The sequence below is a fragment of the Arvicanthis niloticus genome, chromosome 26 (assembly GCF_011762505.2).
Source record: "Arvicanthis niloticus isolate mArvNil1 chromosome 26, mArvNil1.pat.X, whole genome shotgun sequence".
Taxonomy (NCBI): Eukaryota; Metazoa; Chordata; class Mammalia; order Rodentia; family Muridae; genus Arvicanthis; species Arvicanthis niloticus.
In genome coordinates, this window is record NC_133434.1 from 33,433,280 (window position 1) to 33,460,262 (window position 26,983).

The following is a 26,983-nucleotide window of genomic DNA, read 5'->3' on the forward strand; positions in this document are numbered from 1 at the left end:
TTACTTGAGTCTGGCAGAAAGGGTAGAGGTCAGAGGAGAAGTCAACTAGGACCCATTGAGAGGGTGCCTCACCTCTCCAGTCTCACTTGTCTTTGGCTACAGGACACATTCTGCAGAGGTGCTCTCAGGCCCAGTTCAAGCTGCAAGCACAATGTCCTGAAGAACATTCCTGCTTGGCAGGGAGGAAGGGCAGGAGGGCTCTGCCTTTAGTTTTTAGTTAAGTGGGTTCTGCCCTTCCCTCCTCTCCCATTCAAGAGAACGACAGGACTTGATTCCTGGCCTTTCCTTAGTTCTCTTAGAACCCTCATCTCTCTCTAGACTGATCTTAGTTCCTGGGACTGCGTCTTTCAAGCAGCGCGTGAGCATTGTCTGGTAGCATATCCCGCTCTGTGTGAGGCCTGAGGTGGGTAGGCCTTACCAAGGAGCAGCTGCCTGTTTCTCATCTCCTTGCAACAGAAACGCACCTGGGCTAGGGAGACTGGAAAACTATTCACGTTGGTTTGCCTTGGACCCTAAGACCAGATTGCAAGCCACCTTGAGCTTTGATTTTCAGCTTCTTCCCTGTAAGAGAAACAAAGAGTGTCTGGAAAGTTCCCTTCCTATTACGACTAGGCTTAGTTGATTCTCTCCCCTGCTGTTTTCTCTATGGAGAGCAGTTGTCATAGCTCCTGCTACCCTAAGAGATTCTAGGGCTAGGCCCTTCCTCCTCCTTTTCCCTTCTCCTGGCTCCCTTTCTCTTAGTCCTCTGGTACTTCCAGGAGGGCTGTGATCCAGCTGCCAGCCTAGCATCCACAAGCTGTTGGATGTTACCCACAGTCAATTTCCTGTCCTATCTGCCTTTCCTCTTTCCTGGCTCACACCTATTGGCCATGCCTGGCACTGCCCTTGGGAAAGCCTGTTAGCAGTGTCTGGCCCAGCTGCTCAGGCACTGGGATGCTGCATCTCCAGGCAACTATGCACTTTCATGAGGAGGGGGCCAAGATGAGAAGTGGGACTGGGCACAGATAGTTTGCTTGAGGGGTGGGAGAGCCCAGTTGATGCTGGGGACCCTCCTGTCTGTTGCCAGCCAGTGGCCTGCTTTTGCATTCTCCTGGTGCCCACTGCCCCTTGTTTCTGAGAGATACAAACTATCCCCTCACTGGCAGTTGACCTGCCTGAGCCAGTGTCTGTGTAACTGGATGAACACAATAAAGGGGATAATTTGACCCTGTCTATTCTGTTGTGTTACTTGTCTCCATGTGGGTCTCGATGAAGCCTTGAGAGGGGATGTGAAGCAGGGGTGTAGAACTGGAGTTGTGTGGATCTGTGTCCTGGTATTCTGTGATGCCACTTTGTGGTCCTTTCTCTGAAACAGCCTTGAGTAGGCCATGAAGTAGTTGCCACAACTACCAGTTTAAGAAATCGGAGCGGTCTGTAACATTTGAGTAAGGGGAATGGCCTGATGGTGCCTGTGACTTAGGGTTTCCATTGCTGTGAAGAGACACCATGACCAAGGCAATTCTTATAAAGGACAACATTTAATTGGGACTGGCTTACAAGTTCAGAGGTTCAGTCCATTATCAACAAAGGAAGCGTAACAGCATCCACGCAGATGTGGTGCTACAGGGCCTGAGAGTTCTACAACTTATTCCAAAGGCCCTCAAGAGAAGACTGGCCTCAGGCAGGTAGGAAGAAACCCTTTGCCCACCCCCACAGTGACACACTTCCTTCAACAAGGCCACACCCACCCCAACAAGGCCACACCTCCTAATTGTGCCACTCCCTGGGCCAAGCATATTCAAACCACCATAGCCCCTATAATGATAGGCCCTTCCTCAACACCCATGGTGGGTCTCTTGAAGCTGATTGAGCAGGCTCAGTGAATACAGAACTTCTTGAGACTTAACGATTGCTGCAGGGTAATGACTACAATGATTCAAATACGCCGATTCAATTATTCAAATTTGCAAAAAGTGTGCCCTCACCCTCTAAGAATGCTGTCCAGATCCTCTGCGCTGGTCATCCCTCAAGATTCCTCTCAAGTAGCAATGGGCACGGTAGCACACCCCTTTAATCGCAGCACTTAAGAGGCAGAGGCTGGCAGATTTCTAAGTTCCAGACCAGCCAGAGTTCTTTTTATTTAAAAAAAAAAAAAAAAATTCTCAGAGTGACCCTTTCAATGACACGGCTTCCCTGCCTAACGTGGCTTAAAGCCTGCATTGGAAGCCCCAATGACTACAACTCCCAGAAGCCACGGAATTAGACCACGACTCCCAGAAGGCCATGCGATCACTAGCTTTCTCTCGAGTCATTTAGAGCCGGAAAGACGCCTAGATACCGCGATACTTGGGGGTGTCCTGGAGCTGGTGAGCAGTGGAAGGGGCGGGAAAGCTGTGTCCCTGGTCCCGCGGGGTGGGGCGGTGGGAGAAGCTCCTCTGGCTGCTGTGATTCCACGTGAGGGTCGATGTGTAATGTGCATGATGTGAGGCTATAGGTGTGACTCCAGTCTCGGAGTTGCAGGATACGCAGCTGCACCCGTGCTCGCAGACATCATGCTCTATCCTTGACCAGAGTTGAATCTAGTTTAAAAGGTGGCGCAATCGGGACACCCACACTTGACGCTTACCTTTGAAAAACTGCAGCATAAGGTGTCCCTCCTTATGCAAAAGACTTAGGAGCTTCCCGAAGTGCAAATATTTTTTTAAAAAAATTACGTTTTGTAAGAGGGGTGGCTGTCACAACGTGCATGCAGAGGTCATAGGACAATTTGCAGGACCCAGTTCTACCCTGTAAGTTCTGCCCTCGTATTCAGGTCCTCAGGCTTGGCTGCAAGCTACCTTACTGAGTCAGCTTGCCTCGGATTGTATTTTAAAGTAATAAACGAGAGAAAGGAGAACTCTGGGAGTGTTTAGATGTCTAAACCCTGAACTTGCCGAGTGGCACTTTGAAATTAGAGTTAGGGCAGTTTTGTCAAGAAAAAATTTTGCCATCACTGACGTTTGGAATATTGGAAGCCAGAACTAGATAATGTGTGTTTACTGTAAAGTGATGTGTGTTTGTGAGCTGGGGTCTTTTGCTTCTCTCTAGCAGTTTGGATCCAACAGGACTGTGATGTATCTGCCTGATGTGCCCTCAAGAGGTTTACAAGTGAAACTGCAATAGTTTTAGAGTCAAACATGCCTACTTCTGGTTTGAGGGAAGGCCATTAGAATGCCAAGCCTTTTGACTGTATCCAGCACTCCTTAGGTGCAGTGTGGTTACAATTTCTTGGCTATGTTCTTGCCCATTTTGTTACTGGTAGGTATACATGGAAACTTTGTCCTTGATTAAACTGAGAGAAGGAACATTATATTCACACAATTCACACACTGAGGCCCCTTTCTCTGCTGTGTGTGTTCTATGTCTCTCTGAAATATGTCTCTCTCTCTCACACACACACCCTCTCACACCTCTATTTCTATCTCTACCTTTCCCCTTCTTCTCTCCCTCCCTTTCCTCCCTCCCTTTCTTCCCTCCCCCCACCAGGGTCTTACTGTGTAGCCCTGGCTAGCACAGAACTTATTATGTACCAATCTCAACTCCTAGAAATCTGTTTGTTTCTGCATTCCAAGTGCTAGGATTAAAGGCATGTGCCACCAAACCCTACTTTTTCCCCTGAAATATACATAAGACTAAGTGTAAGTTCTGTGGTTATAATAAAGGTCAAGTAAAAGTATGAAAAAAAAATTTGTTCCCCGCATATGCAGCTTAGAATAGAAGTCTGGTCTAGAGCTAGTTACTTGTAGCCAGTACATCAGTAATCCAGGCATCTGTACCGCAGTCTATGAGGGTGGAGAGAAAAATTAATCCGAAGTTCAAGGATGGCCAAGAATAACTCAAGCTTGACTCTGGAGGTTTAAAGGGAACATTAAACCTCATGATAAAATAAGCTTGTCTTTTGGGTTTTTTTTTCCTTGGGAGGGTCAGTAGTGGTGGGAGAGAATCAGATATAATGTTCAGCTCTTGGACAAGCCAGATAGATCAGGGAATGCGGACATGTACAGTCTTATCTCTGACCAAACCAGTGAGCTCTGTGGTTAGGAGGGTGATCCGCCATCCAAACTGCCTGCCAAAGCAAAAGGAATTGTGCAGGAAAGTTCATGCTGGAAGCATCAAAAGATACATTGTTAACCAGCTGGAGAAGCACAGATAGGAACTGTTTCTACATGTACGAAAGTTTCTCTCCTGCTACTGTGTTTTGGAAATTATGTTCACTACATAAGCAGAGGATCTTCCTGTCTCTCATAGAGAGAGAGAGAGAGATAGGGAAAGTGCAGTTTTCTGGCTGTGGTTTACCTGCATGGCCGCCTGCTCTGACCCCTGAGCTCAGGAATCATGGCCCTTCAGTTATAACCCGATGCTTGCTTGTCCACTCTTCTCTGCTGCTCACAGTTCCTGTGAGTGGCAGGAGCCAAGGAGGTAAGGTACTGCCTGTACCCTGACTGTGTTAATAAATAAAAAAAAAAAATTTAAAGTCTTAAATAGGATCTGGATGGAGGAAGAGACTAAATTGGCTTGGAATTTGATCTTGGAAAGCAAACTCTTGCTAGCTGCCACTTTCCCTGGGACTCAGGGTGAACACATCACATATGACCGTGCTTCTAAATGTGGGTTAAATAATCTGGTTTCTATTCTCTGTCTCTCTGTCTCTCTGTCTCTCTCTCTCTCTCTCTCTCTCTCTCTCTCTCTCTCTCTCTCTCTCTCTCTGTGTCTCTGTCTCTTCCCCCACCCCAATCCCCACAAGAAGAGTGGTTTTGGTCCTGAGTAAAGCTTGGTTCTCAGAACAGTGTTTCTTGAGCCACAGTGCCTTCTGTGGAGAACAGTTGAAGTGAGAAGTAGAGTCCTGCCTCCGGTTTAACCGACAGCTTTCTGTAACATGACCCTTAGGAATGTTATCTTCTTGAGGTTCAGGGGCAACACATGAAATCGTGAGTCTGTTTTACAGGGTTCTTCTGTTCTTGCATCATTTGACTGAAGAAGGACATGGGGTTGAGGTTTGAGGACTGACAGGTAAGTTTTCCTGGAGCTTCAAAAATGCTTTTCAGCAAGCATCGGGGCGCATTCCTTTAATCTCACAGTAAGAGCCAAGCAGTCTCTGAGTTTGAGGCCAGCCTGGTCTACAAAGTGAGTTCCAGGATAGCGAGTGCTCTGTTATGCAGAGAAACCTGTCTCGCAAAACCAAACCAAACCAAACCAAACCAAAAAGAAAAAAAGAAAAAGGATGTGCTTCTTCTGGAACTGGAGAGGTGGTTCCTGTACTCTCTTGCAGAGGACCCACCTGTCACCTGTGTACACCATGTCAGGCAGCTCACAACTGCCCAGAACTGCAACCTCAAGGTGACTAGATGCCTCTGGCCTCTGAGAGCATCTGCACTCAAGTGCACATACATGCACACACATAATTTAAAACAGTTAAACAACAACAAAACACAAACATGTCTCTCACCTACCAATGATGTGCTCTGAGAGAAGCTGGTAGTAGGTCCCGTGGACTTTGTCAGTTGTTAACCAGTGCTCCTCAGACTTTGGGTGGGCTCATGTCTCTTAAAAGCCTGGTCCTGGTTGAGGCTCTGAGTTGTAGCAAGGATTCAGTATTGGTGGCGGGGCTTGGGTAGAGAAGCTCAGTGGTTAAGAGCTCTTCTCTTGTAGAGGTTCTTGGTTCAATTTTCTAGACCCACGTGGCAGGTCATAACCACTTACTGCTCCAATTCTTGAGGACCTGACACCCTCTTCTGGCCTCTTTGGGCACTTTACACAAGTAATGCACAGACATACATGCAGTCAAAATACCACACACACGAATAGTGCCCATACACATGAATAGTAAATACATAAAAATATATATATAGTATATATATATAGTAAATATATATATTTATAAATGTATATTTTATAAATATATATAATACAATATATATATATATATATATATATATAATTTTATATAGTAAATATATAAAAAAAAGTGCTGGCCAGGTAAGCTTTACGGGTGGGAGTCATGCCTAGGGAACTAATCTGTGCTTAACCCCTTTGAGAAGGGTACCCAGCATCAGCTCTTAGAGATAATATGCCTAAACGTTACAAGCACATGACAGAGAGGTCCCTGTGGTCACCCAGGCATGGAGGGAGCTGGAGCTACTGTGTTCTCCTTCTATGGCTGACCTTGAACTTCTGGACTGTGTCTTCTAGGACGTTTTGTAGAAAGAGCCACTTACCACTGTCTTTCGCGTTGACTCAGGCTATATTGGAGGAGGTTTCAGAAATCATATATGAGTTAAGAGTTTTGGGGAGGGAATGATCCTGGCCCAGGATCACACACCAGGCCAGGAGTACAGCCTTGGACAGAGCCTGGGACTCCTGCTTCACAGGGCAGGTACAGTGCACTGCTTATTCATCAGGACTGGGATAGTGAGGGAAGAGGTGGCTGGTGGTTAATCTGGTTATCAGCATGGAGATTGCTGGTAGGGGAAGAAGCAAAGGCGACTGACATTTAAAAAGTGAGAGATCATTGAAAAGGTTCAGTGAGGACAAGGGCCATCCCAACCTATCCACAGAGTCCATAAAAACAGCAGTGCTGCCTTCCACGCTTCTCTACCCAGGGTTTGGTCCTCAGTGACTGTGGCTGATGGAGTTGCGCCGGTCCAGCTGCCACAGGTTTTGATGCGAGCATCAGCCACAGCATCACAAGCCAGGGGAGGAACCCAGTCAGCTGCTCCTGTGCAGTGGCCCACTGCTTTGTATTTGACTCTTAGAAGTCAATTCGTATTTCGGAGCTCAGCCTGGTCCACAAGGATGGGTCAGGCCTACAGAGGCGAGTCTCCTGGCTCCAGATGCACCCTCCTTGTCTGTGGTTCCAGTTCACTGGCATCCTAACGCCTTGTCCTCTCTCTCTGCTTCACCAGTCAGCCAGGCACCCTGCAGTAACTCCCCAGTCTCCACCACTAACCATAGCCTCTCTGCATATCACCAGTGCCGACATCACTTTCTTATAACAGAGCACCAGGTTCTCCTCACCCTTGACATTCTGGCCTAGATCTGACCATGCAGCCCGACTGGCCCATCCTACCCCTCCTCAGGACTCTCCAGCTTCTCTCTTAACCTACACTGTGTTGTCTGCCATTCTCCGTCAGACCGCTCCACTTTGTGGGGTTATTTCATTTGAAGTCATTTCCTCCTGCCTAAAAAGTTCTCATCCTCCAGACTCAGCCGCAATGATACCTTTATGTGACACTATCTCTGAGACGACAGTCATGGCATAGGTGTGGCTCTTACAGCATTCTATGGAGAGGAGGCCCGATTTGGTCATCACACTGTGTGCTCCCAGAAGCAGGGACTGCTAAAGCCCACAGCAACGCCAGCATCTAGAAGGCCTAGGGCACACCACATGCTGCTTGTTATTATGACTGTGTGAACAAAGAGGATGATACCCTTTATTCTGTTTTAGATTCTAAATCCAGACTTCCTCGGCCCCTCAGAAAGACACCAGACCCCCACATGGAACCAAAGGCCCCATGCCCCGCTGCCATACCCTCAGTGGAGAAAAAGTTCCATGTTCTTGTGGGTGTCACTGGAAGCGTTGCTGCTCTGAAGCTGCCTCTTCTGGTATCAAAGCTTTTGGACATTCCTGGGGTGAGTTTCCTCTCAAGATAAGTGTAGTGGCGTCTGGCACTAAAGAGTCACTGCTTCTGGGGCCAACTCATTTCTGCAGTGCATGGGATGCTTTTTTCCCTTTAATCCTGGTGTGTATAGAAGGAGATCCTCTCTGTGTGCTGGTATGTGAGGCACACAGGAGACAGACTAGGGTGTAAGATAAGCAGAAGCTGGATTAAGTGAGATACTGTAGGTGGGATATGAGAAGACGGAGAGGGAGCCATGACCTCATACACTGACCCTGAGGGTCCATGATGTCCTGTTTTCTGGAGAAGTTCAGAAGGGTCTCAGCACCCTGTACACCCCTGCTCCCGCTCTCATTCCTTCCTGAACTCCGAGGCTCAGCTTTCTATCCTTGTTAGGTACTTTGCTTGTTTCAAACACACTGAAGGCCCCAGGGCCTGCACATGCGCATTGCCTGTACCTCTTGCTTCAAACCCAAGTCCCTCCAGTGTTCATAGATGCTCCAGAAGCCACTACTGTGTGGTGGGATGGCAGATGTTTTTCACCCTCTGTTCTTAGCCAGGCCGCCTCAACTTCGACTAGTTTTATATATGAGGATTCAGGGCCAGAAATTCAAAGACTGAAATATCACCAGCTCCAGCAGTTAGATACCTCACTTCCCCAGAATCCTCTGTGGGTCTGTGTAGCCTCCTGCTGTTGATGTGTTCCATCTACTGACCATTGCTGTGGGCTGGCTCCTGCATGTAACTACTCTTTCTCTCTACTTTTCAAGTCTGTACAAACCCTCCACTCACACACACCTTCTCTGCCTGTCCCAGCCTGGGTGGTTTTATTTCCTTTTAAACTCATTTGACATAGACCAGAGGCTGCATTGGGTGGGCACTGTTTGTGTTACTCCAACACTAGTTGGGTGGGGGCACACATCAAGGCACCTAGGTTCATTTTCCTTGTGTCTGAATAGCCCCTGAAATGAGGCCGCCTAAGTGGCTGTATCCTGCATGTCCAGCAGAGGGCGCTTCTCTCACACAGATGGCTGCTGTGGCTCCTTCCAGTCGGGGACTGGAAAGGGCTTGTTTCTTTTCTTTCTACCAACTTTTACCAAGAACGGTACCTCCTCTCTCCAAGTCCCTCCCTGCCCCCAGGCTGAAATAAGTGAGGAAGATGCCAACCATGCCACAGTCAGGAGAAGGGAGAGTCTCATGGCCCCTCTCTGCTTCATGTGCCCCAGAGCTGTTGGTAGAAGCCTAGAAGCCGATCAGATAGACCCTGGAGGGAAGGAGGCCTGGAAAGGGGTTCTGGCGCTGTCATTGCCCCCTGGGGAGAAGGCACTCCAACCGTTCTTTTTCCCATAGCCCCAGAGCAAGTGAGTTTCCGGGTAGGAGGATGGGGGTAGGGAGTCCTATCCCAGGACACAGATGGGCAGCCTCAGAGCACAAGGAATGGCAACACCACAACTTCCTCCCAGCCCACGCATGTGTGGGGGTGTGAGGACCGGGCTGCCTGCAGGGTAGTGGCTCCACCTACCCCAGGCTGTTTTAGCCTGGGCCCCTGGGAGGGAGGACAGGCTGTGTCTGGAACAGGCCTTGGCCCGTTCTTTCTCTGGCTGGGGTTGGGGCCCAAGTGAGGCAGCCAGAGGGCACTGAACTGTGGAGGCTTCTCCTTCACTTGACTCTTGAGAGCTGGCCTTTCTGGTTTCCAAGCAGGGATGATTCCTCCTGCCCATCCCCCAGGTGTGGAGGTGGAGGGCAGGTGGCGCAGTTTGACAGCAACACGGCACAGAGCTTGGCACGGGGGAGCATCTCACATGTGTGTTTCCTGCCTGGCACCTCTCTTTTGCTATATGTCAGGACCTTTGGGCCGGCACACGGCTTGAGGTATTGAGGCTGCTGAGACACCAAGACACCAACATGGGAAATGCCCCTGGAATGACAACCTTTGCATCCCTGAGGGTCTCCATGGCCTCATCCTGAAGGAGGCAGCTAGCTGAAACAAGCTTTGTCCTGTAGGACTTCGAGGTGTTGGTGATGCCCTGTAGGCGTGGCCCCTAGCTTGTCTGATGGTCATGTCTCTCCCTTCCCAGCATTCCTCCCTCCAGTTCCTTCCCTGGGGAACTGGGCTACCCAATGCTCCCTTTTATATCAAGGTCTCGGACCCTTGGAGCAGTCACCCTCAGCTCTTTGCTGGGTCGGTCATTCATGTGAACAAGGTTTTTCATGTGAACAAGGTTTTCCCCAGTACTCCTCAGGATTGTCAGCTTATAATAGGCAGTAAGCATCTGGTGTGGGTTGCAGGTAGCTGGCTATAATACAGACACATACAGCTGGTGTGCCAGCATGTGCAGGTGTCCTGGAAGAGCCACAGGTAGGCCAGAGAGATCGGAGTAAGGGGTGGGGGGGTAAGTGCTGGCCTTAGCTGATGACCACATACATAAATAGGTAAGAGAAGTCACCAGCAAAGGAATCCAGGAGCCTTTTTGTGAGTCAGAGGAGTGGAACTACTGTAACACCCACCTGTAAGCTGAGCACTGGGGCCAGGAGGCAGGAGGATGAGGACCCTGCTTCAGAAAAACCAATAAGGTGTGGAAATGTAGCTCCGGCGGTTGACTACTTGCTACTACTCACAGAGTCTGGGAATTGTGATCTCCAGCCCACAGAAAACCAAGCGTACTAGTGCAAGCCTGTAGTCCTAGCACTGGGAAGGCAGAAGCAGGAAAATCAGAAGTTCAAGGTCATCCTCAGCTACATATCCAGCGGAAGGCCAGTCTTTAAACAAGAGGGCAGAGGCATAACGGTTTCCTAACATTGGGACCCTGAGCCAATTTATTTCTGGTTTTGTGTCCTTTCTCAGACTTAGTTATCCATGCAGTGAAGAGGAGGTGGGTAGGCAAGCAATCTCTCCCGGGGGTCTCTTTGGCACTGGTATTAGAAGATTCTAGATGTGAAGGCAAAAGGGACCAAGACAAAGGTCACCCCAGGAGAATGTTTTTGCAAACCTTTAATTGTCATGTATTTGGACAACAGGTTTTCAACTCAATTTTTATACCTTGGTGGGAAGTCTGGCTCGAACCTTTCAGACTAGTGTGGTGGGAACAAGACAGGCACCATAGTTGCTTTTCAGGTCAAGTGGGAGCAGGACTGAGCCAAAGGGAGTAGCCCCCCTCAGAAGAAGTTGTGGTAGTCCTTGGGTTTACAGAAAGATAAGTTTCTAGCATGTCTGTCAGGACACCTGGGGCTGGAAATGAGAAAGGTAAATTCTGCCTCTCCAGACAGCTTGTCAATAAACAGAAAATGTAAGTATCCTTCACTTCACACACAGACTTAAATCCCATGGCTGCAGAAGCTCACCCATGTACGAGGTTGCCCATTGTAGCATTGTTGATGATCTCAAACCAAAACTGAAAACAGCTATGGCATGTTCACGGGGCAGCCTTGAAGTGATCACTTCCTGCTGCTGTGGACCGCTCCTCGGGATGTTACCAAAGGGCAGGTCACAGTCCGTGCCCCAGGAAGCCAGGTTCAGCCGCCCAGCCTCAGCAAGATTACAACAAAACTTAATAGTAAAAAGTGGAAAAAGAAGATTTATTCAGTCTGGCTACATTGGGGGGAGGGGTAAAGAGCTCCCTTTCTCTCCAAATCTATCTTCAGGGCCTGGAAGTGAGATTTCTATTTAAATAGAGGACCCAGATTTGCATATCTAAGCAGTCCCAGCCAAAGTGTGGCCTGCCCACAACTGATCTGTCATCATTTCTTCTGTGTGGTAGTCTATCTAACCAGAGTCCCTTTCCCCGTAGCTGACCCAGGCTTTAAGCTTTCTCTTCTCCCAGCATGAGGTTCCTGGGAGAGTTCAGTCACTTGGGGGGTCTACTGTTTGAACAGTCTGATAGCCAAAATAATATCTCTTCAAAATATCTTAATTCCTGCCAGGCCAGGTAGGAGGATAGAAGTGACATAAACCACAGTGCACATGGGAGCAGCCCCCCTCATCCACACCCCCCACCGTCTGGTCCTTAGCCTCTTTTTGTATAGCCTGTAACTAAGAATGGGTTTTAAATGCTTTGCTTTTTTTTTTTTTTCTCCCAGTGCTAAGAACCAACCCCACAATGATCTCACGTATGCTGGATGAACAACCCATACTGAACTGCATCTCAAGCCTCAGTTTTTACATTTTAAAAGAGTTAATCAAAAGTAGCTTTAAAAAGTGATGTTTTATGGCTTATAAAAGTGTCAGGGATGGTGGCACATGCCCTTAATCCCAGCATTTGGGAAGCAGAGGCAGTTGGACATTTGTGAGTTCAAGGCCAGCTTAGTCTATATAGTTAGATAGATCCAGGCCAGCCAGGGTTACATAGTGATATTCAATCCCCAAACAAACCAACATGTCATGGATGGGCCAGGGATGGGGTTCAGGTGGTCAGGGGCTTGCCTACCATGGTCGGAGGTCTAGCTTCAACCCCTAGCACCCCGTAATCCTGGCACATTCCTGTAACCTCAGCGCTCAGGAAGCAGAGGCAGGAGGATCGGAAGTGCAAGGTCATTTTCAGCCACATAGCAAATTTGAGGCCAGCCTGTGCTGCACGAAACTGTTTCAGAAGGGGCTGGAGAGGAGGTGAAGAACCAGCCATCTTACTCTTAAAAACCATTTTATAGTAAAGACAAACTAGGTTCAATTCTGTTTACAATTAAATCTGTTTCTCAAGGATTGGGCTATGCCCCACCTGTAACCTTAACTACAAATGGTTCTGTACTACCTGTTCCAGGCATGGCAATCATGTCTTTGTTTCAAAAAGTTAATAACCATCTCGGAACCCTACCTTTGTTTCAAAAAGGTTGTTGTGGTTACCTTGTTATGACTACCTGTTGTGTTCATCTTGCAACTGTGGTCTTTCAGGAACCCACAGGACTAACTTGTCATGCTTATGTTCTGTTCCTGAAACCCTGCCTATTTTGCCCTCCAAATTACCCATTTGTAAACCCTCTACCCTCGAACTATAAAAACCTTATCTTCCTCACATTCAATGCTGACCTCTTTAACCCGCCTTAAGGGAAGCAGCCCATGTACACAAATCAAATACTCGCTTTAATAGATTGCTTGCTTTAATTAGTTTGGCCGTGAGGAGTTGGGTCAGTGGTCTTTGTCTCTCTAGCTTTGGGATTAACAGTGGCTCAGTGGTTAAGAGAGCATACTGCTTTCCCAGAGGACCTGAGTTTGTTTCCTAACACCCATGTTGGGTGACTCATAACTGCCTGTAACACCAGTTCCTGGAGATCAGATCAGACTTCTGTGAATCCTCACATTTTCATGTCCACGTGCCCTTGTGTTTGTGATTGTGTCCACAGGGCTCCCCCCACCCCCTTGGAGGCAGATGTGGAGGGAGATGGACTTCAGTCTGTGTCAGGGGCTCTTTACTGCATGTCCCAGCCAAGAAGCCCCATGCTAAAGCTTTGATACATTGTCTCACCACAGGATAAGTGTATGGCAGATGGAGTTTGGGTGAGCTGTTCCCCATACTCTCAGGCATTAGAATACTTGGTCCACAGTTGATATCGCTGTTTGGGCAATTTAGGAGGAATTCCTCTTGTTGGAGGAAGTATGTCCCTGGGGGCAGGCTTTGAGAACTCAGATTCCCATCATTCTCTGTTTGCTACCCCTGGTTCCTGCTGTGATTTAAGACGGGAGCTCTCAGTTTGCTCCTCCCGTTGCCACGCCTGCCGGCTGCTACTCTTCCCTGTCCTGTAGAAATGGTGATGGACTCTTACTGGTTGGAATCAAGCCCCAATAAACCCTTCCTTCTCTAAGTTGCCCTGGTCCTAGTGGTTTAACACGGCCATAGACAAGTAACTGATACAGCGGGTGTTTCCTCTTTAAAGTCCTTTGCTCCTGTGGGGACATTATGACATGCAGGCTAGACAAACCCATCTCTGCCTGTGTGGAGACTTCAAGTGCTCCATGGCCACCTGTAACTGGTGGTGACCGACCGCAATGACCACAGTGGGCACAGCTAGGAAGATGTTTCCATTCTTACCATCTTTTATTGGATATATGTCTCGAGCTCATGGCTCTCCTTTAGAGCAGTTGTGTCTCTGACAACCAGACACAAGTCTTGGCTATCACAGTCAGGATGATCATGCTACCAGTGAGAGCAGAGATAAAGGCCATGGGGTTGTCTCACACAGTGACTGTGAAGTATTTCTACACAGGTTTCTTTGTTCTCTGCCATATCCTGGACCAGACTAGGGCCCTAAAGAGGAATCACCAAGAATTCTGTTTCCATTGTCCCCTCCCCTCCCCCAACTTTCCAGAGCCCCAGATTCTAGATTCAGCAGAGAAAAGGAAACCAGCCTCATGAACTGGTTTCAGGAAGAAGTCTCTATAAATGCAAGACACAATGCAGACAGCTTATGCAATCGTGTCTGGCCAGGCTTCAGTCACATCACACAAAGAAGTACCAGTTAAAAATACTCGATACAAAACCTAATCTTAAGAGGGATCTCAGTAGGAGACCAAGCACAGAGCTGACTTTCAGGAGTTAGTGCAGTGTGGGGGAGATTTTAATGCCCAGCTCTATCCTACCAGGACACACAGGATTTCAGAGAAAGCATGGGGGTGGGGGACGTCCTGCCTTCAGGGCATTTTCTGCCCTGCCAGGACTCTTAGCATTTATTGCCTGAGTGAATAAACAGTCTATAGTGCGTGTGCGTGTGCGTGTGCGTGTGCGTGTGTGTGTGTGCATGCATGCACGCGCACGCACACATGTATGCATGTATTGATCCAGGGCCCACCCAACCCTTGGCACTCAGGACCTTTTTGCTAAGTGAATGAAAATGAAAGAACAAACCCCACAGGGCTGATGAGTCAGATCAAGTGGCATCTCTTTAAAACCAGAAAAACTAGCCTGGGCTTGCCTATTAGCATTGGGGGTGGGGAAGGGCATAGGGAAGTCCTGCCTGTCACATGCTCTTCACTTTACTCCTTAGCTGAATGCATTGCCCCAGGAGGCTCCTGAGCAGTATGGCTATATACCTTGGAAGGGGAGCCAGAATATATATATATATATATATATATATATATATATATATATATATATATATATGAATGAACTGGCTAAGAAGTAGTACAAAAATCTTGAAGGAAAGATCTCAAGCAGAGTTGTTGCTTAGGGCAGGAGGCCTAAAGGATGCCTGGTGGTGGGTTTGTAAAGGATGCCTGGTGGTGGGTTTGTAAAGGATGCCTGGTGGTGGGTTTGTAAAGGATGCCTGGTGGTGGGTTTGTAAAGGATGCCTGGTGGTGGGTTTGTAGGAAGGTAACATGAAGGCACTGAGGTACTGAAGGATGTGTGGGAGACAGGAAAGCCAGTGAAGAGCCAGAGGAATCTAGGACCCCCTGAACAAGAACAATTTGGGGATGTTTCTGAGCTAGCCCTAGGTAGAGTCTTTCCAGCTGGTAGGAGTCTTTTGGAATTAGAGTGGAGTCCTTTGGTCTTCAGGAAGCAGCTTTCTGAGACTTAGAGTGGACCCAGTGTTCATGATGACTGGGACACTCTTAGAAACAGAGGGCAAAAGTTTCGTACTGCATTGTATAAGTTTGAGTCCAGTCTGGGCTGCACGAAACCTTGTCTTAACAACAGCAAACAAACCAGGTGGTGTGTGCCTTTATTCTCCACACTCAGGAGACAGAGGCAGGTGGATCTCTGTGAGTTCTGGGACAGCCAGGACTGCATAGTCAGACTGCCTTATTAAAAAAGAAAGAGAAGAGAAGAGACATGAGCTCTGTAGGGCTCACTGGGAACAGGCCTGGCAGGACCAGTTTTATTCATGTGTGTGCGTATGGCTTCAGAGGCCAGAAGAGAGCATCAGATCCCTGACCTCGAGTTACAGATAGTTGAGAACTGCTGTGTGGGTGCTGGGAACTGAACCGGGGTGCTCTGCCAGAGCAACCAGTGCTCTCAACAGCTGAGCCATCTCTCCAGCCCTTAAGTTATAAGATTTGAGACAGTGGTTTTGGTTTTAGGTGACTCTCACTTAAACTGACTCTCACTTAGCTGACTCTCCTAGCCCTGGGTGAGATCTCTAATGGACATCTTCCTAGACCCCTGGAGATGATTGTCAGGCTTTTATAACCAGTGAAAGGTCCTACTAGAAAAAGGCTGTCCCTGTTGGGGTGTAGCTCAGTTGGTAGAGTACATGCTCAAAGCCCTTTGTCGGTTTCCACAACCAGGTAGAATGTGAGAGATGGTATAACTCTATAATACCAGTGGTCAGGAAGATTAGAAGTTCAGGGTCATCCTTAGATTTACAGGATATTCAAAGCCAGCTTGGAATACTTGAGACCTTGTGTCACACACAAAAGAGAAGGGTATAATCTTCATCTCTTTTACCTCTCCTAGCATGTGGACCTTGTGGAAGGTCTCTTGTCCTCATCTGACTCAGTAGCTTTGGGGGCTTTGGGGGATACTGATGGTGGTACAGGTGGAGAGGAAGCCAGGATGAAGATTCTAGGAGCTGCCATAGACCAGGCAAACAGCCAACTCTGGTAAGTGGGCATTTATGAAGAAACAGAGGGATGGCACGCCTGATTGCACGGATGAGGACTTCGTGGAGTTCTTGCTGATTGTCAACCCCATATGTACTGGGTCATGGCTGGTACTCTGTGCCATTGTGTATCTTCGGAGACAGAGTCTCTGTAGCTCAGGCTTCTCGGGACTCATGATCCTCCTGCCTCAGCTTTTTTTCCTGTCCCTGCTCCTCCTTTCCCTCTCCCTTCTCTTTTCCCCTTTATCCTTCTCCCCTCTCCCCCCTTTTTTTGAGACAGGGTCTTACTGTGTGCCACAAGCTAGTCTCAAATTCATGTTCTTCTGCCTCAGCTTTCCGAGTACTGAGACTCTAGGTATTGTTACCACACCTGGCTTAATTAATTAACAGGTTTGTCTTTTTAATTTTTATGTGTTTGTTTTTTTGTGACACCTTTTCCTGTTTTTCCTTTGTGAAATTTGTTAGTCAGATTCTCCTCCCCACATTTTTTTTTTAATGGTAGTTTTATATTTTTGTTCAAGTATACACTAACTCCTAACTTTGCATTGAGTTAACTTTATTAATTTTTTTTTTTTTTTGTAAAAATTTTTAAGATTGCTTTTTGGTTCCTGTCTCAAGAGTCTCACTGTATAGACCTAGCTGGTCAGGAACTCAATAAGTAGATACCTCAGCCTGGTCTTGATCTCTCAGAGATTGTACGGCCTCTGCTACCCAAGTGCTGGGATTAAGATGTGAGCCACTATGCCCAGTCACTGAGTGTTTTTTGTTTTTTTTTTTTTTCTTTTCTTTTTAAACTTTTTATTGGTTCCTGGAGAATTTCACATCATGCACCCCAATCCCACTTATCTCCCAGTCTCTTCCTATCCTTCCACCCATACAGACCCCCACACCCTGCAAAGAAAACAAAACAAGATAGAATAAAAAAGAAAGTCTTGCCCTGGAAGCTGTAGTGTGTCACAGTGTGTCACACATCTCCGCTTGCACATGTCCCCGGCACTGAGTCATCAGTCTGCCTTGAGGCCTCTGGCCTCTGCCACACCATCTATACTGGATCCTCACAGGAACTCCTCTCGATATCCTGACATTGCCCAGTGTCATGGAGATCCTGCAGCTTTGGATCTGTAGGACCAGCCCCTTCATAGGCTCCAGCGGATCATAGATGGGATAGATGTTGGGGCAAACCAACTCAAAACCCTGGATCTGGGCCTGGGAGGCACAGCCCAATGGCTGTCCTGTGCTCAAACCACCAGGCCAGCTCTGTTCCTGCTAGCTCACCCAGTGTGTCAGCCAGTAACAGGCAGCATCAGGTGTCCTGCTCTCAAGTCCTGGGTGTTGGCTTACCTGTGCCTTTGTCAGCTCTACTGTGCTACCCAGGTGAGGTACAGGACCCACTCTCCTGAGTGCTTCAGCCAGTAAGGGGCATGGCCAGCTTTCCCAGGCTCCCCTGCACCCCTCCACAAAGAGTCCATTCTACTGTGCTGTCCAGATGAGGTACATTTCTTATTTCTTTATAATTTTAATTTCCCAGAGTTCTTTTTGTTCCCTGAGTAGATTTTTTTTTTTTTTTTTTTTTAAATAGCACTATATGGCTGTGGCTCATCAGTTAAGGCATTGGCTATTCTTGCAAAGGACATGGGTTCAGTTCCCAGCACCTACATGGATGGCTTATAACTGTCTGTAATTCCAGCCTTAGGGGGTCTGCTTTTCTAGCCTTTGAAGGCACTGCATGCACATGGTACTTGGGTATACACGCAGGCAAAATACCCATATACATGAAAAGACTAAAAACAGCACTGTTACTGTTTGTTGTGTGCATCCCTCAGCTCTGAGTTTTCTTTATTGTCTGAGCTTCTGCGTTTAGCCGTTTTTAATCTTGCAGAAGGTTTTCTTCAAATGTCCGATGTTCTTTTGCTGCACCTATTAAGCCGTGAAAAGCTGGGTGGAAGCTTCTCTTCATTGCTAAGACTCCGTTGGGAATGAGAGATTCTGTTGGGGGCCCTCAGAATTTATTACCTCAAAATTTCCTTCCCTATAACCCCCTAGTAGTCCAGGGTCCCCTGTATTACTGTGTAGACACAGTGTCGGGAGGGAGTGTAGCTCAGCGGGGAAACCTGTGCCTGGCATTCCTATGGATGGCTTTTAGCCTCCGGCCCTTTGGCTTCTGTTTGACAGCTCAGATGGCTGCTGGGCTGGGATGGAGGCTGCTCCTCGGCTTCCTGAGCTGTCTCCCTCCTTCCCTCTGGTGGGCCTGTTTTCATTGATGCTCTGGGCCTTGATCTTTGGTCTTCTAATCTCATCTGCTCATGTTTCCTTCTACTTTAATTTCCCACAAGCGTGTTGATGAGTCGTAACTGCCGTCATTCTTCATTCCCTCTGTTCTTCAGAGTTTCATTTACTCTTCCTGGCTGAAACCTTATTTTATTATTATTCTATTTACAGTATTGGATAACAAACAGAGGCCTCATACAAGCTAGGCAAACACTACCACTGAGCTGCACTGCCAGCTCTTCTCCTTGTTATTTTGAGACAGAGCTTTACTAAGTTCCCGAGGGCACTTCCTAGCCTCCTGCCTTAGCCTCCTGAAAAGCTGGGTTGTGGGCATGTGCCACCATACCCAGCTCCAGTGAAGACGTGATTATTTTTTACATGTTTATTTATCTTGTATGTGTGCGTGCGTTGCTTGTATGGAGAAATCAGAGGTCAAGCTGAGGGGGTCAGTTCTCTTTTTCCAGGGATTGAACTCACACCTAGGTTTAGTGCTCAATACCTTTACCTGTTGAGCAATCCTGTCAGCCCAGAGAACGTGTCTCTTGACCAGATGTGTAGGTCAGTATGTGTTTACGTTGATCACGTTTGGACTTAGTTCTGCCATCTGTATTTTTTCCCGTGTTGGAAATTGAACCCAGGGCCTCTACTGTGAGCCTACTCCTAGCCTCTTCTTCCCCCAGACCCACTTTTTTTCCTTGCATCAGTCTCCCATATCCCTGGATGGCCTTGAACTAGACTTCACCATTTTGTCAAACGTACCTTGAATCTCTGATCTTCTGCCCGCACCTCCCGAGTGGAGGGATCACAGGTGTTTGCCACCTTGCCTGGTTTTATGCGGTGTGGGGATCAAACTTAGGGCAAGTGAAACAAGCACTCTACCAACTGGGCTACATCCCTGGTCCCCTCCGTTTCTGAGACAGTATCACTAGGTAGCCCAGGCTCTCTTTGAACTCATAATCCTCCTGCCTCTGCCTTTTGAGTGCTGAGTTGCAGGTATGTGCCACCATGTGTGGCTACCTCTGTCATATTTAGTTCTACCTACTACCTCTCCTCTCTGCTGCTTTACCTTTTCTTTTCTTTGTTACGTAGACTGAATTGTCTTCTCCTAGTTGGAAGGTTATGTGTGATTGAGTTCATGTGTCGTTCTCACAGTGTAACTAAGTTAGCCCATCCTTGAGGTTTTCGTCATCCTGACCCTTGCACGATCTCTCCTTTCTTTCATTCTCCCTGCCTTGGTGGGTCCAGGCTGTACTCCATGGCTGGGCTCTGTGGAGGGGCAGGACAGCCCTGCCCATCTGCCATTGCTCAGAACTGGCAAGGTTCTTCCTGGGTGTCTTAGAGAGAGGCCTTCAGCTCTCAGTGATGGTCTGATTTAAAGCAGTGGTCCTCAACCTTCCTAACGCTGTGACTCTTTAATATGTTGTGGTGACTTCAACCATAAAAATATTCATAATTCTGTTACTGTTATGAATTGTAATGTAAATATCTGATATACAGATGGTCTTCGGTGACCCCTGTGAAAGGGTTGTTCTATCCACAAAGGGGCTGTGCCCCACAGGATGAGCAGTGCTGGTTTAAAGGCTACCTAAGCATCCCTGAGGTTTTGTGTAGGACTAGGGATGGTAAGTAGGAGAAGCGAGGCAGGAGGACAGGTCAGGGATGCTGGAAACCTTAGACCTGCAGCTACTCCTCAGCCCTCCTCTCTGAGATCTCTGCTTTTTGCCCAGCTTGGCTTTCAAGAGTTGTGCAGAGCATGGTTACCCCCAACTCCCACCCCCACCCCCGCTCTGTGCGGGCGAGAAACAGCCAAGGGAAGGGGTGGCAACCTGGCTGTGTGCAAAGAGTCAGCCTTGACTTGACTCACCAAGTCCTTATCAAGCAGTGAAGTGGAGCCAGCAGTATTGGAGCTGTCAGGATTTCTCCAGCGGCCAGGAAACGGGATTTCCTTTGTGAGATCTTCCTATTTATACATTCATGAAAACTTCTTACAACTGTCCAGGCTACGTGACTGCCCCTGGTCAGACACTGCGGCCTTTGCCCACAGCCATGGTTGTCAAATGATTCTTTCTCTCACCCTTGACTGGCCTTCCTCCTTGATGGATGTCCTTCCTTTCCAGACTCAGTGCTTCAGCACAGGCTAAACAGCCCCCTCATTTGCGTCAATACTCCTGTGATTGACAGGGTGAGGACACTCACTCTCCCCCGCATGAGGGCACAGACTGTTTTCCCAGAGCCCACCTGCAGCCTGAGGCCCCTTCCCACACCCAGGCCTTGCTCCTGAAAGTAGGTGAGGGGACTCTACTGTTTTACTGGAGCATGGATTCTGACACACTATGTGTACACCCGCTGTCAATGCCTTGTCCTATAACAGAACAAGCTTGGCACAGAACTTGGTCCTGTGAGTTCTCCGTGGTTGGCCCTACTGACTACCATAGGCTTGAGTTCCCTTCCATCCTCTGCTGCCACTGCCTCTGGCCTCAACTGCCCCAGGGGCAAGAAGCCTGCTGCTTATATCCCCGAGGCAGGGCAGGCGGTGACTCATTTCTCTGCAGCCCCTTAAACAGGGAAGTGAGATGTGTGCACCTGGCAGGGCCTGACCTTTGAGTGACAGCGGAAGTAGCTGTGTAAACATGAGGTTCATTGCTAAGGGGAAGTCCTGGTCCGCGCCAGGCGGGGAGGAGAGCATCTGCCTGCACTGGCCCTCATGTGGCTTCTCCGCCTATGGTTCTAGTAACTTTTTCCCTTCTCTCTTCCCTCCACTTTCTTGGTGACAGCTGGAAGTCACAGTGGTAACAACGGAGAGAGCCAAACATTTCTACAGCCCTCAGGATGTCCCCGTCACCCTCTACAGTGACACTGATGAATGGGAGGTCAGTGCGGGCCCATTGCTTTTCCTCCAGCAGGACAGAGCTGTCTTCCTTGCGGCCTATGGCCCTGGCTGCTGGAGCACACGGCCTGGGCTCAAGTCAGTGGTCAGGGCCATCTGGGTAGAGGCGATGAGGAAAACATCTGTCTAGCTCCTGGCCTGCGGGAGGCCTGTGGTACCGCCTTCCTTAGGCAGAGCTCAGCTTTGGCCCAGTGCCCTGGGTTGTGTCCTTGTACTTATCTGGGCTGATGAAACCACAGAGGCACTCTGTTCCCACCACCCTTGTCCACGTGGCTCTCAGCGTCCAGAGTGCCTCACTTCCCACGGCCGCTGGCCATGCCTCTGCCCTCCTGCAGAGGGGTGGGCACCAGCGGAGTTGCCAGGCACAGAGTGTGGGCCTCAGAGGGTTGTCCTGCCAGGCGGTTTAAAACATTCTCAGCCTTGAACGTTTCTGGCTGGCCTGCCCTTTCCTCTCTTCCCCTCCTCCTCCATTTCTCACCGCCCCAGAGCTCTTCCACTGGCTTGGACAACCCAAGCATCCGCCTCAAGCAGACAGGCCAGGAGTTCCCTGCCAGATGTCAGTTCTCTTGAAAACCAAACCATAAAGGGAATACGCTCAGAGAGACAAGGAGCGTTTGTTTCCTCAGGCCTGCTTTCTGTCAAGCCGCTGGCTCCGTGGCCAATGCTCACCAGCTTCTCTGTGAAAGGGGATAGGTGGAAGACTAAGGGAGACGGAGCTGGTTTCCTTGGCTTTTTCAGCTTACTGTACCTGGCCTATGTGGCCGCCATCCCCTCCCACACACATACTGAGAATGGCTGGATTGGTGACCCCTGTTTCTTTTCTTTGGCAGATGTGGAAGTGCCGTTCTGACCCGGTTCTTCACATAGATCTGCGGAGGTGGGCTGACCTCATGCTAGTGGCCCCCCTGGATGCCAACACTCTGGGGAAGGTGGCCAGTGGCATCTGTGACAATTTACTTGTGAGTGACTCCTGGTGCCTGTTCTCGCCAGCTTTGCCCCCAGTTTGCTGAGCTGCAGATTTCACTGTACAAAGAAGTCTGTTACTATGGATGCAGGTTGTCAGGCAGCCCCCCATTACTATGGGATGCAGGTTTGTCGAGCCCTCTCTGCTCCTGTCTCTTTAGCAAGGAGGCTGAAGATCTGGGTCCAGTGGACCATCTGACTTTGCAGCTGGTATCTGGGTGTGTCCACTTTCTCCTGCCCCCAGTGGTCAGGCAGCCCTCTGCTCTTCCATCATCCTCCCTCACAGGCTGCCTGCCCTCCGCATGCACTTCCATTGACTTCCCTGCCTTTACTGCTTCCCCGTCAGTTCCTCCTTCCCACCAGAATCTAGAAACACACAGGAATACTCCGAGAAGAGTGTTACTCCCTCAGGGGTCTCACTTATTTTTCTGTAGTCATTTTGGCCGCAAAGCTAAGACCCAGTTTTCACATCTATTAGGGAAAGCTGAGGGGAGAACAAGGAGGAAAAACTGGGTGAGAAGTCAGATTAGCTTAGATTAGCTTAGAGATTGCCAGATTAGCTTAGGCCTCTGAGACCTCTTGGGAGCTGCTCCCTTAAAGAACATCTGTCTTCGTTTCTGTGATAATCCTGGGAAGGTCTATGGTCACCCCTTCCTCCATTTCTTGACCTTTCACCTCAGATGTTCTGGAGGCTTCTATTGGGGACACAGGGAGTGCTCGCTCTGGAGAGAGGTTTGTAATCACCATGCAGACAGGAGGAAAGTGTACCGTGGTGAACACTATGGTCTCAAACGAGTCATTAGTCTTTGGAGCCTGCTTGGGACCAGGCACTAAGTAGGCCGTTAATAATACTGCTTGTATGTGGTAGAAAGTAATTCTCTCTCATAAATATTTTTGTTTGAATTTATGTTTGTGTTTGTGTGTGCTTGTGTGTGCTAGTGTCAGACTTTTGGCAATTCTCCTGCCTCTGCCTTCTGAATACTGGCATTACTGGTGTGTGTTACTCAGCTCAGTTTTAGAGTCGAAAAATGCTGAAGAAATGAATATTGAAGATGCATCAGGAACTTTAGGATGTCACATATGATGAGGGCCCTTCATCTGGGCCTGGTGGCACAAGCCTGTAATCCTAGCAACTCGAGGGGCAGAGGCTGGAGGATCAAAATCTCAAGGCCTGGTGGGCTACAGAGTAAGTCTCTAAATAGAAAGCAAAGAGAGCTGAATGGTTCAGGGGCAGAGTGAGTGTGTGGTGAGTGGGAAATCCTAGGCTCACTCATTCCCAAGGATGACGTATAAAAGAAAAGCGGACATTAGTATCCTTGTTTGCTTATGAGGGGGCCCTTAGCTCCTCTTCTGAGAGGCTGCTGGTGACTTGAGCATTGTTAGACTGAGTATAGGATGGGAGGAGCCACACTGATGCTGTGGCCAGGAGCAGACTGGGAAGGACAGAGCAGACTGGGTGCAGCATGGTCCTCACAGCATCACACTGATGCTGTGGCCTGGAGCAGACTGGGAAGGACAGAGCAGACTGGGTGCAGCATAGTTCTCACTGCCAAGTAGGACAGGGACAGCTCAGCAGCGCACTGAAGCTGGTGAGGGGGCACTCAGCCATGTACCCCGCTGCGCTCCCATTGGTGATAGAACACACCAACCTCAGAGCTGAACCCCAGCCACTTTCTTAGGCTTCCTCCTACCCTCTGAAAACCCAGGCCTACCCCCTTGTTGTTGTTTTTTGTTATTATGTGCCCAGCCCTCCCCCTTTCAAAACAGTCTTGAGCTGAGTTGGAGAGATGACTCGAAGAGTAAGAGCACTGGGTGCTCTTTCAGAGGACTGGGGTTTGATTCCTAGTACCCACATGGCGGTTCACAACTGTCTGTAACTTCAGTCTCGAGATCTGACAGCTTCTTTTAGCCTTGGTGGGCACCAGGCACACGTGTGATACACAGACATATATGCAGTCAAAACATGTAAGACAGCTGGGCGGTGGTGGTGCACACCTTTAATCCCAGCACTTGGGAGGCAGAGGCAGGTGGATTTCTGAGTTCGAGGCCAGCCTGGTCTATCTACAGAGTGAGCTCCAGGACAGCCAGGGCTACACAGAGAAACCCTGTCTCGAACCCCCCCCCCCAAAAAAAAAAAAACATGTAAAACAAATATAATCTCATGTAGCCCAACTGGCTTTGAAATCCTGATCCCCTCTTTCTCCCTTCCTCAGGCATGGGATTGCAGGCTTGGCCTGAGGGCCTGGCTTCTTTTCTTCCCCGCTGCCACACCTCTATCTTTGAGGTTCTCTTCTTCAGAATTGGCGGGACAATGGAACATGTTCCCCAAACTAACCATTTGCCTCAAACAGTTTCCCTTGAAGACAGATGTCTAAGACAGTCTCAAGTATTACGGTTTGAGCCGTCAGCATTCTAAGTGGTGTGGCCACCTCCACCTCAGTAGGCACCTTCCTAGAGACCTGAAAGGAAACTTAGCCTGCTCCCTCTTTCCAGACTGTCCTGTCTGCAGCACTGGAAAGTTGCCGGAGAGCAGCTAGACTTCCGCAGTCCTGCTCCTCAGGCCCTGTGCCTGGGGATGGCTGTCTCCGTCTGCTCTGGCCTGGCTTCTGTGCTAAGCTGTCAGGTCCAGAAAGAGGGGTCAGCTCCCCAGATTGCCAGTCAGGTACTGTGCTAGTCTCTGGACTGGGATCCAGCCATCTGCCCTGCTTGAGCAGAGTCCCAGAGGCAAGGCTGAGGCACCCAGCACGGTGCCAGCCATTGGCAGTAGGAGCCAGTGTCCTTGTCCCTTCCTACCGCTAGTCGCTTCAGAGAAGCTGTGATTTGTTCAGGAAGCACTGAGCTGCGAGTCGGGCAGTTGGGAAGCAGCCCCACCGAGGGCAGACAGGTTGGGTTTTGCTGTGGCCAGGGCACTCTGTTTTGAGGGTTCTTAGAGCCCACCCCCACCCTGTTCCTACACCACTCATCAAGGGTCCTTTCTAGGTTTGCTTATGACTCCTGTAAAAGCAGCAGGTGGCACAGACCCAAGAAGAAATGTGACTGAAAGTGCCCACTCACAGCACTTGTCTTCTTGAGAGGAGTTGGTGGGAAATCAATATTGATTCCTGGGTGAGGCAAACAGCCAGATTCCAGACTGTTTGCTGTCCCAGGAGAGGGCAAGGGCACTCGGGATGGGTGGGCGGGTGGCCGGCTGCTGGCCTGTTTCTGCATCACTCCTGCTTTTCCAAATGCACTCTTTCTGGGAAGAGGTGTCACAACTGCTGTCTCTCAGGAGCTCTCTGGAGGAGGTGGCTGCTGTAGTCAGAACACAGGAAACCTGTTTCTTTGGCAGGCCGTCCTTGGCCTCCCGAGCCTGTGCCTGGGGCACTGTAGGAGCTGTAGTTGCAGACCCTGTACTTAGTGCCAGGCCCTCTGCTAAGAACATTGAAAGCCTTTGCATTTTTTGCTGGGACCTAGGTTACCCACCTCTGATATCAGCACTTAGGAAACCAGGGGACCAAGAGTTGAAGGTAGACTGTTACATTGCCAGTTCAGAGGCCAACCTGGGCTACATGAGACTGTGCCTCAAAAAAACTACTCCCATACCATACCACCATCAAAAACATTCACATTCTTTTTAATTTTTAAAAAAGTTATTTTGTTTTATTTTATTTTGAGACAGGGTCTATGTAGAGAGAACTTGCTGTGTAAACTAGGCTGGCTTCGAACTGGGAGAGCTGTCTATGCCTCTACCTCCAGAGGGCTATGTTGAGAACCGCACTAGCCCCACGTTCGGGTGCCAAAAAATGTTGGGAGCCACACTAGCCACACGTTCGGGCGGCCAAAAATGTCGCGGCCCGAGCAAAATGTTGAGGCCCGGGATGCCCCGCGTTTGGCGGCCACTATATCCCCGCCCAAGCTGCTGCTCCAGTCCGAGGGTCGAGGTTCAGCAAGAGCGAGAGAGAATGGAGACCAGACAGAATGTGTTTCAATCCCGTTTATTCTTCAGTCTCTCTTCCTCCAAGTCCCAAGTCCTAAATTCCTAGTCCCTAGTTCCTAGTGCCTCCAAGTTCCAAGTTTTTTCTTCCAAGTGCCTAATGTCTAATAACTACTCCAAGTTGTACTCTCTGAAGTGTCTCCTAAAAGTATCTGCTCTGTCTGATTCCCTGATCTGTTCAGTCTCTGCCTTTTATATGTCTCACTTCTAAGCCATGCCTTTTGGTCACACCTTTAATCATGCCCTTAGGTCTTGTCTCTAAATCTGATCTCTATACTTCTAAGTCACACTCTTAAGTTACACACCTTTAACTCACACACCCAAGGCATCTAAACCAAGATTATCGGAGTGTGCTCAGCTGTTGCAATCCAAGTCTCATGTCAGGGTATATGGCTCAAGATGGCTGCAAAGCTGATAGCCGCTTTCTGCTAAAAGTCGGCCCCCAACAGGGCTAGGATTAAAGGAGTGCGCTACAATGCCCAATTTTGTCTTTTTTTTTTTTTTTTTTTTTTTAAAAGGGGGTCCTGGTGTGTATTCCAGTCTGACCCTGAACTTGAGGCTCTCTTGCCTCAGCCTTCAGAGGGCTGATATTACAGGTGTATGTCCCCATACCTAGCATTCAACCATGGTTTGATTTCAAGCTTGCATGACTTCAGAATTCACAATCTTAAGACTGACTTGGAAAATAGGAAGGGAGGGAGGGAAGGCCTGAATTGGCCCAGCTCTTTCATA

At 48.8% G+C, this 26,983-nt stretch overlaps 2 protein-coding genes across 13 annotated transcripts in view; both read left to right on the forward strand.

Moving 5' to 3' along the window:
* The window catches only part of Scamp5 (secretory carrier membrane protein 5), a 26,054-nt gene extending 24,842 nt beyond the window's left edge, over nt 1-1,212 (forward strand). For both annotated transcript variants that reach the window (XM_076925609.1, XM_076925610.1), the window contains exon 7: nt 1-1,212. This exon is cut by the window's left edge and continues 1,372 nt beyond it. The gene's annotated coding sequence lies outside the window, so the exon portion shown is untranslated.
* Nucleotides 1,213-2,201: 989 nt separating this feature from the next.
* The window catches only part of Ppcdc (phosphopantothenoylcysteine decarboxylase), a 33,786-nt gene continuing 9,004 nt past the window's right edge, over nt 2,202-26,983 (forward strand). For 2 of the 11 annotated variants that reach the window (XR_013107630.1, XM_076925626.1), the window contains exons 1-4: nt 5,986-6,391; nt 7,463-7,647; nt 21,203-21,298; nt 22,146-22,274. Coding sequence is in view for 10 of the 11 variants with exons in the window: in XM_076925626.1 (XP_076781741.1) it covers nt 6,313-6,391; nt 7,463-7,647; nt 21,203-21,298; nt 22,146-22,274 (489 nt within the window). In the remaining variant the exon portion in view is untranslated. The other 9 variants (XM_076925623.1, XM_076925628.1, XM_076925629.1 and 6 more) reach the window with 9 other exon arrangements.